Source organism: Maylandia zebra, linkage group LG7, assembly GCF_041146795.1.
Source record: "Maylandia zebra isolate NMK-2024a linkage group LG7, Mzebra_GT3a, whole genome shotgun sequence".
Classification (NCBI taxonomy): Eukaryota; Metazoa; Chordata; class Actinopteri; order Cichliformes; family Cichlidae; genus Maylandia; species Maylandia zebra.
The window spans coordinates 44,244,931-44,258,407 of NC_135173.1; the positions used below are offsets into that span (position 1 = coordinate 44,244,931).

Here is a 13,477-nt window from a genome sequence, read left to right on the forward strand (position 1 = left end):
GGTGTCTGGATCCTTTGGCCTACATATCCCTTACTACATGATCAGCTGATGAGTTTAGTGTAGGCAGATCCCCACTAACCTTCAGCACTATCTGCTGATGACAGAGGGATTGTTGGATTCAGCCCGCTGCCTTCTCCTCAGGGATCTCCCTTTCTCAGTCTGCTTATCCCACTAACAAGAGGGGATTATTTTTTTTATTTTTTTATACCTGCATTTGAATGTGTCCACTTCTGTTTCCCACCTTTGTGTGTAGTATTTGGGTAAGATTTCTTTCTTTCTTGGGGGGTAAAGTTTAGAAAGTTGTCACTATGCAAGTGTTTCCTTTCTTATTTTGTCTTCGATTTCTAGGTGGGGAAGTTGGAGGAGCAGTGTTGGACGTAGTGGGAGCTCGATCACTGAGCTGAAGAGGGAGAAGACAGGGACACTTGGAAGAGGACAAGGAAGAAGCAATCATGGGTGTACAAAAGGAAGACGTGGAAAAGTTCCTGAACGGGAATCCTGATTTTGCTAAGAAGTACTTTGCCAAGAAGATGAACACCTCCACCATATCGAAGGTTTCAGGACTCCCAGAGAAACAGATCGACTTCAGCCAGTTTCAAGAGCTCAGTCAGGTAAGTTACAGTTTTATTTTTTGTTTATTATTAATATTATTTTTGATCTTTAGTGATTTTTCTGTCCTTTTCAAGATCGAGGAAAGCAAAATCATGTATGACCTGATCAAAGACATGCAAGAGAACATCAACATGGAAAAGGTGGTTTTCAAGATCCTGAGAAGAGTCAGCGCACTCTTGCACGCCGACCGCTGCAGCTTGTTCATGTACCGCCAGCGCAATGGCGTGGGAGAGCTCGCCACACGACTCTTCAACGTGAGCAAAGACTCCGAGTTTGACGATTGCATTGTGCCACCAGACTCTGAGATCGTGTATCCGCTGGACATGGGAATAGTTGGCAATGTGGCTCTGACCAAGAAGTCAGTTAATGTGAAAAACGTCAAGGAGGTAAGGAGGAGGGAGGGCTAATTAATTAGAGGGAAAGCTTAGATGATGAAGGTGTGATTCATATTAGATCACCACCAGGTGACACACAGTGGCTAGAATTAAGAATTAAATCAGTTATAAATATATCACAATAACAGTTTTGATTTATATTCTCATTTATTCTCTCCAATGGAAGGTAAAGGTGGTGGCAAGTTACCCATGATCTGTTCAGTTCTGTTGGATAATCTCATTGGTTGCACATGAAAGAGGCAAGAATGTCAAGATTTGTTACAGTCTCTTTAAAATCAGCCTCTTTAAAATCAAACAGCAGGAGCTGCCGCTGCTCTTTTCCTCACAGAGTAACAACAAAGTAACATTTTTGCACGTTTGCTTTCGTAAATATTCACATATATTAGATATCATACCCTAAAGCCTCATGGTTATAGGGCGAGTAAAAGAAAAGCTAGTCACACACTACACTTGACCACCTGAAGGTGTAAATCCCCTTGTCAGACATAATCCATTTATTTTCAGATCCCATGAGGCTCTGCTCTAGCTGTGGATTAGACACCTCTGGCATTTAGTCAGCAGGAATCTAAAACAGATCATTTCACTTTGATAGCTTACTTTTATATCCCTGTATAAACCTTATATTGTTATTTACACTGTTATATTTTAAAGGAACAGTAGCGTGCATCATACGTTTTGTAGTTTCATAATTAAATTGAGTTGACAAACTAATAAAAATGTGGGATTTGTGGGCCATATCATGCGTTCTTACCTACACACTTACCTCTTATTATAGACTCTATTTATTCTCTAATAAATCTACTCTTGGCTCCTGCAGAACTCTGCTGTATAAAAGTTGTTCATTGTCTCTATGTCACCGTGTTAAGTTGGAGTATTTACTATAAGTGTACACACATTAACTGTAGTACATTGTAAAAGTCTTCTGTCTTCAAAACAATAATCTTAAATGAATTTTTCTAGCGATGTATTCGGCTTTCAGTAAGGCCTTATGAAAGCCTTTGCGGTGTTATATTAATAATGTTTTCTGGATGAGCAATTACATGTCTATGTGCTCTGAAGGCATCTTTCCTGCATTTTAGAACCAGCACTTCAGCTCATTTGTTGACGAGCTCACAGACTACGAGACCAGGAATATTCTGGCTACACCCATCCTCAACGGCAAAGACATGGTGGCAGTGGTCATGGCTGTGAACAAGACCACAGGACCACATTTCTCTGCTGAAGATGAAGATGTGAGTCCAAACCACAAAAGCACACGTGCTTGAACCACTCACAGTTGAAACTAATGTGCACAATTCTGTAAACAATGTTTTTCTGCTTTAAGGTAAAGACAATCAGCTTTAGACAGTCAGTCAGCCTTAAGATTGTAATTAAAGACAATTAGTTTCTTATTACAACTGATAAGTATTGCATGAAATATGGGCAAGGTCAGTATGTTCTCTGTTTAAAAAAAGGCACAATAATAAATATAATAATAATAATAATGTGATGTTGCTGATTATATTTATAGTACATTATCTTCATCACCCCTCGACCTTCATTTACAGCATTTTTTTGTACCACAAATTTAATTCTGCCACTTATTTTTTATGTTATTTTGACCCCGTTTCCTCCATCCTCACAGCTTTTTTTGAAGTATATGAGAGTTGCCACTTTGAACTTGAAGATCTACCACCTGAGTTACCTCCACAGCTGTGAGACGCGTAAAGGACAGGTACAGCAATTTTAATGTGCTGTCTTTGATGTAGATACAGAAATATTACTGCAGTGTTACACTTGCACCATGTATTAACCTAATTTTCACCCTTCTTTAATGTATATTTTGCATGTTTTGTAGCTGCTGCTATGGTCAGCCAACAAGGTATTCGAAGAGCTGACAGACATCGAGCGACAGTTTCACAAAGCCTTGTACACAGTCCGAGCCTACCTCAACTGTGACCGCTACTCTGTTGGTTTACTAGACATGACGAAGGAAAAGGTGTGGCTTCTTTCTGTATCTTTGTGTGTGTTAAGCCGTATTTTTGTACCACCGTGAAGTTACTGACTCGTTCTCTGCTTCCAGGAGTTCTTTGACATCTGGCCAGTTTTGATGGGAGAGCAGGCACCTTACTCTGGCCCTGTAACCCCTGATGGCAGGGTATGTTCTTTTATTTTATTTATCTAACATTATTACCAGCACTGCCTTTGCTAGTAAATGTCTACACACTGCTTCCTCTTTCTTCCTGTTTTATTTTGATTTTAGGAGGTAATCTTCTACAAAGTGATTGATTATATTTTACACGGAAAGGAAGACATCAAAGTAATACCGTAAGTGGTTAGATGAAAAAATAAAAGAGATTAATAAAGTTTTAGTGAGAGATAACATCTGTTGATTTACTGCCTGTGTGTCTTATAGCAATCCTCCCGCAGATCACTGGGCTTTGAGTAGTGGCCTTCCCACTTATGTTGCTGAGAGCGGCTTTGTAAGTTTCTTTTTAATTACTTGCAGAAAGCTGTCAAACCAGTTTAACCTAATAAATATTTCCAAACTGATCAGGTTGTTCTCTTCCCTCTCGTAGATTTGTAACATTATGAATGCAGGCGCTGATGAGACGTTCAATTTTCAGGTAAGATATTGTAGACGTCACTGTGTAGAGAGGACGCTACTTTATTAAAAATAAACAAACAAAAAACAAGCAAAAAACAGTGCAGAGTACTTTCAGAGCAGTGGCAGTCACAGTGGTATCCGGGAACGCCCAGGGGTCTGTGACCCATAGCCAAGGTTTGTCGTAATTTTAAAACGTTAATATCTAAAACTTCAGTCGGGGTTTATCAAACCTGTGCTGCTTCTTCCTGGTTTATTATCCAGGTGACTAGTGGGCAAGAGGGATATCTGAATCAGTTATCATCTTTAAGTTATTCCAGGAACAAACTGGTTAAACAGAGAAAATATGCAGACAATCATACTAAGCTTGAATTTTTTTGAAAACACCAAAATGCATCATTAAACCAGACAGAATGATTTACTGGAAAATTAACATGATTAAAATGAAACCTGTTTCTTCATTATTATTAAGACCCCCTGAAGTATTTGGGCTACAATGTTTTAGATTGTAGTTACAGTTCTAAGCTTAAACAGGCCACGCAAGATGTTCTGCTTGTAAAAAAAGCTAAAGAACCTTTTGCATGTAGACATATGTTATGAGGTCTGCTTGTTTCTTGTGTGTTGCAGAAAGAGCCATTGGACAGCAGTGGCTGGACAATAAAAAATGTTCTCTCGCTGCCAATCGTCAACAAAAAGGAAGAGATAGTTGGCGTAGCCACGTTTTACAACAGAAAAGATGGAAAGCCTTTTGATGATCAGGATGAGCAGCTCATGGAGGTAACAGTAATCTTCACAAAATCATTTAGTGCAAATAAAGACAAATACAGTCCCACCAATGTAATCTGGGAAGATAAAGTGTCTATATCTGTTTTATGTTTATGTGTGGAGTCCACTGCCGACACTGTTTGTGGTGAAGGCTGTACGTGTAACATAGATGGCCATCTTCTGATGATTTTCCTGTTTCTCAGGCTTTGACTCAGTTCCTGGGATGGTCAGCGTTGAACACAGACACCTACGACAAGATGAATAAGCTTGAGAACCGCAAAGACATCGCTCAGGACATGGTGCTCTACCACGTCAAATGTCGAGATGATGAGATTCAGAACATCCTGGTTTGTCCTGTTTAAATGTGTTTTCTCTCCCAGCTGTTAACTGACTGTAAACATTAGAGTATTTAGATGAATGACAATAGAAAAGGTTTCCAGCCTCATTTGAACTCCCACCTCACCAAAAGACATTGCAAACCATCCAAAAAGAACCAAAAAAAGCTTTTCTTTTTTGACAAGATTCACTAATTTTTCTCTTTGTAGGAGACCAAACTAACACTTGCCATCTTTGTACTTGGCGTTGTTGCCTCAGTTTAAACCTATAACATCAATGGTTTTTGTAATTTCTCCCAGTACACCAGAGAGCTCTATGACTGTGAACCCAGAGACTGTGAAGAGGACGAGCTCCTAGCTATCCTGGTATGTCCAACATGCGTATTCTGATGTCCAGCACATGAATTTGTCCCTCAATTTGGCATATGTTACCAGAAAAGTTTGACATTTTCCATATATGTCTCTTTTTCATTCATTTCCCTCACAGAAAAAAGACCTTCCTCCACTAATTAAGAAGTTTGAGATCTATGAGTTCCGCTTTTCAGATTTTAATTGCACAGAGATGGAGTTGGTGAAGTGCGGGATCCAGATGTACTATGAAGTCGGTGTGGTCAAGAAGTTCCAGATTCCACAAGAGGTAATGCAGATAAACACAAGTGTGCATCTTTATCTTCAGTTTGTGAACAGCCTTTTGGAGCTGTGTTGTTTTTAAATAGATTTAATGATTTGCTGCTCTCCTCTCAGGTGCTGGTTCGATTCATGTATTCAGTCAGCAAAGGGTACAGAAGGATCACCTACCACAACTGGCGTCACGGCTTTAATGTTGGACAGACGATGTTTACGCTACTGACGGTATTTCTTTAATTTTATTAACCTCCATTTACCTCAGCTTAAATGTATATCTTTATACACAGCAGGGCAATATCTTGTGTGTCTCTGTGTGCTCAGACAGGAATGCTGAAGCGATACTACACTGACTTGGAGGTAATGGCGATGATAACCGCAGGATTCCTTCACGATATTGATCACAGAGGGACAAATAACTTGTACCAGGTCAAGTAAGTGCTTATGGGAACTTTTTGATTTCTCACAACAAAATAAAGAAAACTGCTTAAGGTTTGCAGCATTATATAGCATTTAGCAATATATTGTACAGTACCTTGTGCAATATAATTACAATACCTTGTAATCCGAGTAAAGAGATTCTCCTCTTTCTGAAACAGTTTGAATTTTGTCTCTAACACAAACAATTACAGAGTTATGGTCATTTAAAGAGTGCTTGTAAAGTGGGCCTGCTGGCAGGTCGATGATAAAAAGAAAAGTTAAGGAAGGAATTTTTGACGTAGTCACTATATTAGGTTTATTTTGAAAGGGGGAAATGATGAGGTAAATTCTCATTTACTTTCCAGCAACGTGTTCTATAAAGTAATTAGCAACATGCCCTAAAAAGGAAAAAAACTACTGGCCGTTTAGCTTCGATGCTACTCTGCTGCATGTGCTGCAGATGTCACTGAAATGGCTGCAAATGGTGAAATCTAAGGCACAAATCAAGTAATTACACGATTTCTGAATTATGCCAAGCAATCAGCTTGTAAACAGAAACAGTGAGTCGTCATTGTTCTGTTCATTTGATGAACCATAGCTACACATATACACACACAGGATATAGTGATCCACAGTCATTACTACAGTGATTATGCATTCGCTTGTAGTTCAGAATGAGCATTAGATCATCTTAAAAGTTCACCTGCACATTTTAACCTTTCAGGAGATCTTTTGAAAACAAATGGGGAAAAATGTGGTAATAAACTGAATGATGTTTTAAAAAGCCTGTAAATTCTTTTAAAATCTTTCATATATAGTAACTATTATGATAACCGACTTCAGTCCCATTTGAAATCTTGCTGGTATCTGAGGATTTTTATTTTCATTCAACAGATCTGGTAATCCTCTGGCCAAGTTACACGGCTCTTCCATTTTGGAACGGCACCATCTAGAGTTTGGAAAGTTCCTCTTGGCTGACGAGGTGAGTAACAAGACGCTAACGAGAGATTAGCTTAGGTTACTTGTATTCTTTATTCGGTCACTAATGACATTTCTTTGCTCCTCTCCTATGCAGACACTGAATATCTATCAGAACCTTAACAGGCGACAGGTTGACCACGTGATCCATCTCATGGACATCGCCATCATCGCCACTGACCTGGCTCTTTATTTCAAGTCAGTACTACTTTTCATTTGCCTGCCCTTGCTCCCTGACGATAAATGTCTTATTTTTCTAATGTTTTTACTGTCAAACTACATTAAAAAGTAGACAAACAGTAAGTAAATGATTCTTCTCCTTGCACCTTTCTAGGAAGAGAACCATGTTCCAAAAGATTGTGGACCTCTCACATACGTATGAGGATGAAAAGAAATGGGTCGACTTCATGTCACTAGAAACAACCAGAAAAGAGATTGTCATGTGAGTGCAGCTAACATGCACAGTGTTACTTGCTCCTGCACATTTCTCTGAGGCTGCAAACTGTTTTCTGTTTCAGGGCCATGATGATGACCGCATGTGACCTGTCCGCAATCACAAAGCCTTGGGAAGTTCAGAGCAAGGTGAGAAGCACAGAAATTATTGGTGTTGATAGTAAGCTGAGTCACAAATGAGTAAATAATGATTTTTGCATTATTTAAGAGCATAACCACGTTTGTATGTCTTCCAGGTCGCCTTGTCTGTGGCAGCAGAGTTTTGGGAACAGGGTGACTTGGAGAGGACTGTACTGGAGCAGCAACCCATTGTGAGTTTATTTACTGCTGGAGTGTATTTGTGCTCATAAAAATAGACTTATTTGTTTCACATTTAAATGTATAATTATTCATTTGTTGTTGTTTTTTTTCATGATACTGCCAGCTAGATACAATGTCCAGCACTATATTTCCTAGCTTATTACAGATGTGTAAAGGGCAGAATAAAGTTGTAGTGTCTCTTCAGCAGCCCACACACGTCACTTTAGGGATCGCACTCATTATGTAGCTGAGCAGAAACCCACCTGAGGAAAGGTGAACTACTCGTACAGAGGCAAAGGACGTCATAAGACAAGTTTCAAGTAAAAAAATAAAGCTTTTTCAGACAAAGTGAAGTGACTGGGGGCGATCGTGGCTCAAGAGTTGGCAGTTCGTCTTCTAATCGGAAGGTTGCCAGCTCGAGCCCCGGCTCTGACAGTCTCCATCGTTGTGTCCTTGGGCAAGACACTTCACCCGTTGCCTACTGGTGGTGGTCAGAGGGCCCGGTGGTGCCAGTGTCCGGCAGCCTCGCCTCTGTCAGTGCGCCCCAGGGTGGCTGTGGCTACAATGTAGCTTTCCATCACCAGTGTGTGAATGTGTGTGACTGGGTGGTTGACTGAATGTGTAAAGCGCTTTGGGGTCTTTAGGGACTAAGTAAAGCGCTATACAAATACAGGCCGTTTTTACTATTTTAAAGTAAAAATGTAACCATGTGTGGAAGTGTGTGTGATTAGCTACAGACTTGCACTGATTTCATTAATTATATGACAGTTCTGACTGCGCTAAATGTTTGTCCCTCCCACCAGCCCATGATGGACAGGAACAAGTCAGCTGAGCTTCCAAAGCTTCAGTGTGGTTTCATTGACTTTGTCTGCACGTTTGTCTACAAGGTAATAATGATTATTACATTCTTGCTCACCGAATATGTGCACTGCATGGCTCCTGTCACTGTTTCTGTGCAAAAACTAGGTTAGTCTGAACACATTTAAACCACTGGGTCAATTCTTCTTCTTATTGTTATTTTTTTTTTATTATGTATTTGTGTTTTCAATGGAGCATCACCATCTCCTGTACAGCTCCCCTCTTCTGTGCTGCTCCATGCTAATTTTTCATTTCTTCTTTGCATCTTATCTTTAAGGAGTTTTCTCGCTTCCACCCACAAATCCAGCCCATGCTGGATGGCATCTTAAACAACAGGAAGGAGTGGAATGCCAAAAAGGAAGAGTACGAGGCTAAGCTCAAAGCCATCGAAGAAGAAAAAGCTGCTAAAGAGGCAGCGGCAGCCAGCAAAGGTAGGGTGTGTCTTTACAATAATCAGAACCCTACAAGGAACTGTTAAAAAGGTTGTTGACTCAGAGAGGCAGAGCACTGAACCCAAACAGGTGGAACAATGTAAAGTGCAAAAATAAAAGAAATGCAATGATTTGAAAGTTATTAAGTAATCTGAAGGTAGCACAGAGACAACCTTTCACAGTGCTAAAAAAACAAACAACAACAACAAAAAACCCCACTTTTAAATCGATACCAATTAGCCCAGTTTGGTGTCTGGACTGTTTAATACATGCAGAATTCAATGGATAGCTGAATATGCTGTGCCCAAACCTTCAAATATCATTCAGCATTAATGGGGCCTTCATAGAAGGGCAAGTTACTCACATCATGTGCACTAATCCATCTCTACACCGTTGAGCTGCATGCTGATAGTAAGCCAGGTTGAATCCTCCGTCTTTAGTGTGGAGGATTCAACATTAAAAAAAAAAAAAAAAAACAAGAAATAATGTCAGTTTTCTACTTTTTTTCCACCTCAGTTCATCTTGAATGGGTTCAGGCCCAGAGGAGGTGATAGTGCTTTTAATTTGCTTCACATCTGAAACACCAAACCTCTCTGAGGTCTCTTTTTCTACCTAACTATGTCATTGACTTGTCATGAAACTTTCCACCAGGTTTTTAGCCTTTCTTTGGTCTAACACCAATATTTTTGAACAGTGTTGTGTCTATTTTTAGTTAAATATCTCGTTTGGATTGTAGAATGGGTTCATATATTAAAATTAGCCACAACACAAGTGATCATTTGGTTTCTAGTGCTTTAATTGTATACTTACCCTTTTGTTGAATATTTAATTGTTTAACAGCGGCTGCAAACAACCCCAGTGGTGGGTCTGGCTCCAAGACCTGCTCTGTGTGCTAATCAGCCAAAGAACTGCTGACATTCCTGGGGTCTACGAAGACACTCATGACAGACTGAGTCTCACCCCAGCAGAAACAAACAAAAGAAAAAGTCAGGGAGACGGATATATGAATGCACAGCCCTGTAGTAACTCTTCAGAAAAGGGGGTCCAGTCGGAAAAGGAAAAACCTGAACACGGCGAGATCTCCACCAAGAAGAGCAAAGCTTTATTTTTAAGAGGCCAGGTGAGCCAAAAATTAATTCGGATCAAGGAAAGACTGACCACATTTTGAAAAAAGGAAAAAAATCCTGCGATTACATTTGAGGCAAAATTGCTGCTTCCTGTCTTAAAATAATTGTACTTTTATGAATCAAGACTGAAGATGATTTTTGCATCTCGTGTTCCTCTGATCTTAAAAAAGTTTGCTTATCTTTAAAGGATTTGTGTTAGTGACAATGTGTGAATGTGTGTGTGCTTGTTGTGTGTTTCTCATATGTACAACTTTTTTATTTTTTCCCCAATTCTTCCAAGTATTTATTTACATGGCAAACATCTCAGGAGGACACAGCCTACATCTGTGTAGTAAACAATAATCCTGTACAGAAAGGGAGTGCAGTGCTTTTTTTTAAATGCTCGGGCCTCTTTAGATTATTTAAAATGTTTGGGCTTTTAATTTTCCATATATTTACTATTATAGTACTTTAGTTTTCACAGAACATAGAGTTATTGTTTAATCATATTCAAAAGTAATCCACTGTTGACTACTTCCAGTCACTATTTACAAATGAGAGTCTGTTTACTTTGTCTGCAGAGAGCCAAAGGTAAATGTTCGGTCGTGCTACAGGAACAGCTTTTAAAAAGAGTTTTACAGTGAACACTTATGAGTTCACAGTCAGCAAAAGTCTGTAGATGCTTATTCATGATGCCTTTATATTGTAAATATACAGTATGTGGTCTATGAATGTGAGACGGTAGCCTCGGATATGTATTTTCCAAATATAGAATTATAAATGTCTTATTAAATAAGAGCGGGAAATCAGGTGGTCACACATAAAACTGATTTATTTGGTTGATTTTGTCTGAGATTTAATTAATTTTGCTCTGTTCATATCTGCTACAACATGAGCACAATCAAATACTGGGATCAGAAAGTTTACTCAAACTGCTTTAGAGGGAGTTGTACTACATCAATCCCTGATTGAAAGCTTCTCCCTGCACTGGACTCCTCCCAAATAGGACGAGGAGTCAGTCAGAGCTCACCTGCTCAGCATCAGGAAGAGTAACCATAATGACAAACAACCATGTGGCTTATGTGAAAGGATACAAAAGGAAAAGCAAGAACAAGCAAACGCCACACGACTGGTCAGGTTTCGAGACCCAAACCCAGGACTGTTGTGTTGCGAGGCAGCAGCACTAATCGCTGAGCCATCAGGCTATTCTTATAACAATCCCTGAGTGCAGGCCTCGAAGGCAACAAGGACACAGAGCTGTTTGAGACAGCATGAAGAAGCAACTGAGCTTTGTGTATAGACTTGTACATACCATCGCCCTTCCTGTAAATATAAAGATGCAAATATTTTTCTAGTTTGATGCTAGAGGGCCTTACCTTATTATTTATAAAGCACTAGAAAAAGAGTCATAAAGCTGAATAACAAATGCATTGTGCTAGCTTCAATTTACAAATATTTAAAGTGTTCCAGATATGGCACTGCTATGATAAAAATGCCTGTGTGATAACATTAGGTCCCAAATCAATTTAAATGTGCTTTGGATGTACCGTGGATGTTTTTTTAATAGACTTAAATTACTTTTTGGTCAGCATTTCAAAGCTTGCCTCCTCATGTGCTCCAAATGTACAATGATGACCCCAATAAAAGCAAGTGTATTTTTAACCGAGTGGATTTATTTCCTGTGATGGTGAAACTTACCAAGAGCCAACATTATTGTTGGAATCTGGTCATTTATTCATCTTCCCCTCATCCTGAATGCAGGGGTCAGTTAAGGCGCGTCCTGGCCTTAACTGACCCCCAGCCATTATGATTATAATGCAAGAACATGTTCTATATAATGCTATAATGCAATATGGAGTTCATTATGAAGGTTACAATATTACACAACCCACAAGAGTATTGAGGGATCGCTTCTGTCCACACTGCACTTTCTACTACTGGTCCCTGACCCCAATCCTAGGATTGCTGCTAAACTAGGCCAGGATTACAACCACGCTCCTCCTCCAGACTCAATTCCCACTGAAGGACAGGTGTACACACAAACACAGACTAGCTCGAGTCACGAAATGTGCATGTGTGTTTGTCAAACGCAACTAGAAGGTTCAAAAGGCTTAGTTCAAAATAAGAAGTGACGACTAATACGAGGCAAATTCAAAAAAAGAAAAAAAAAGTAAAGGACACTTTATTGATTACATTGGAAATATTTATTGTTCAGCAACATAAGTCAGGAAATGGTTCATTTGAGGATGGTGTCAGAATTTGCTGCAGAGACAGAAAAAGAATGAGGAAACATGAATATGTTGGCATTAAAACAAACAAACCTAATTTCATGTGACAGACAAACAAAGGCTGTGTGTGATTCTGCGTTACCTTCAGAGAGTTGTTTGTAGATGCGTTCCTGCTCCTCTCTGGCCTTCTTCTCCGCTTCCTCAACCCTCCTCTCCTCCTCAGCAATGGGCTTCAGGTAATCTTAACAAAAATTACAGAGCCCATCACTAAGCATTCTTAGAAATCACAGTGGTATTCTTAAGACACATTACATAAGTGTATCTGAGCATAGATAGCCCTCATTTTCTAAGACTTTTGTGACTTCATAAATCCATCCTTTAGTTCCCCCTCCCCATGTGCTAAAGACATCTTCATGGAAATTAAGGGTGCCCTAAAGTACAAATAATCCTTGCAAGCACATATCCCTTCCTCTGTGACATAAATTTATTAATAAGCAACTCCTGGAGTTAGTAGTAGTTTTCGCAACTGTTTTTCCTTCTGTCATACTAGTCTGTGTCTAATTATGTGTGCCTTCTTACATGCTTCATTCTTAATATAATTTTAGTAATTCAAGAATTAAGGCGGCAACGTCCTGAAGCTTTATGACTTTCAAAAGATAAAGAGTTAAATGACTAAAGCAGATAAAATTATCTTAGAATAAAAAGAAAGCTTTCTATGAAAACTTTACTTTAAAGAAAATGTATGTGTTTTAAAAGACCCTGGAAATTTTAGCTAACAAAAGCAAAGTGGCTAAACTACAAGCATGAAGTCTCGGTGTTAGCAAAGGAGCTCAAAGCAGCTATGAGCTATGAGCAGCTATGAAACAGAGAAAAACAAATCTGTTGCACCTGCTTTTGAGCAACACCTAATCAGTTGTTTCAGTAAGAGAAGATCCTAGAAATCAGAATCAACCACGAAAACTGCAATTGGTGCATCTCCTGTTTAGGGTATAAATGCTTTGATATGTGGTACAGTAAAAAATAAAATAAAACCCTTGCATCTGTCACAAACAATGTACATTCCTGACTTTCTGTTCCAAGTTTTTCCTTTTACGCACTGACACAAACCAGTTAACGCATGCGCACACATGGACTTACCAAATCGCTGTTTGCCGTAGATCACGCCGAGTAGCAGGGCAGACCATCTGGCCGTCTGAAATGGAAAACATATGGTGTTAACAAACATGTTATCAAGCGAAACATGTGTGAATAACCAGCTAACCATGCGTGAATAACCAGCTAACCATGCGTGATTCATATGTCGCAGCTCACGCACGGTTATCTTGTTCATCTTATCATCTTGTTCATATCATATGAACAAGATGAACTTAATTTCCACAGCCTGTTCT

At 39.3% G+C, this 13,477-nt stretch overlaps 1 protein-coding gene across 1 annotated transcript; it reads left to right on the top strand.

The window, feature by feature from the left end:
• The first annotated feature begins 96 nt into the window (after nt 1–96).
• Nucleotides 97–11,523, top strand: pde6b (phosphodiesterase 6B, cGMP-specific, rod, beta). The gene is made up of 24 exons (XM_004538211.5): nt 97–260; nt 349–611; nt 687–998; nt 2,087–2,239; nt 2,632–2,721; nt 2,845–2,985; nt 3,070–3,144; nt 3,250–3,314; nt 3,403–3,469; nt 3,566–3,613; nt 4,219–4,368; nt 4,560–4,703; nt 4,992–5,057; nt 5,179–5,328; nt 5,436–5,543; nt 5,640–5,749; nt 6,630–6,717; nt 6,811–6,911; nt 7,048–7,155; nt 7,232–7,295; nt 7,403–7,477; nt 8,270–8,353; nt 8,602–8,755; nt 9,596–11,523. The coding sequence occupies exons 2-24, from the start codon at nt 453–455 to the stop codon at nt 9,649–9,651; spliced, it is 2,568 nt and encodes an 855-aa protein (XP_004538268.1). The 5' UTR covers nt 97–260; nt 349–452; the 3' UTR covers nt 9,652–11,523.
• The last annotated feature ends 1,954 nt before the right edge of the window (nt 11,524–13,477 follow it).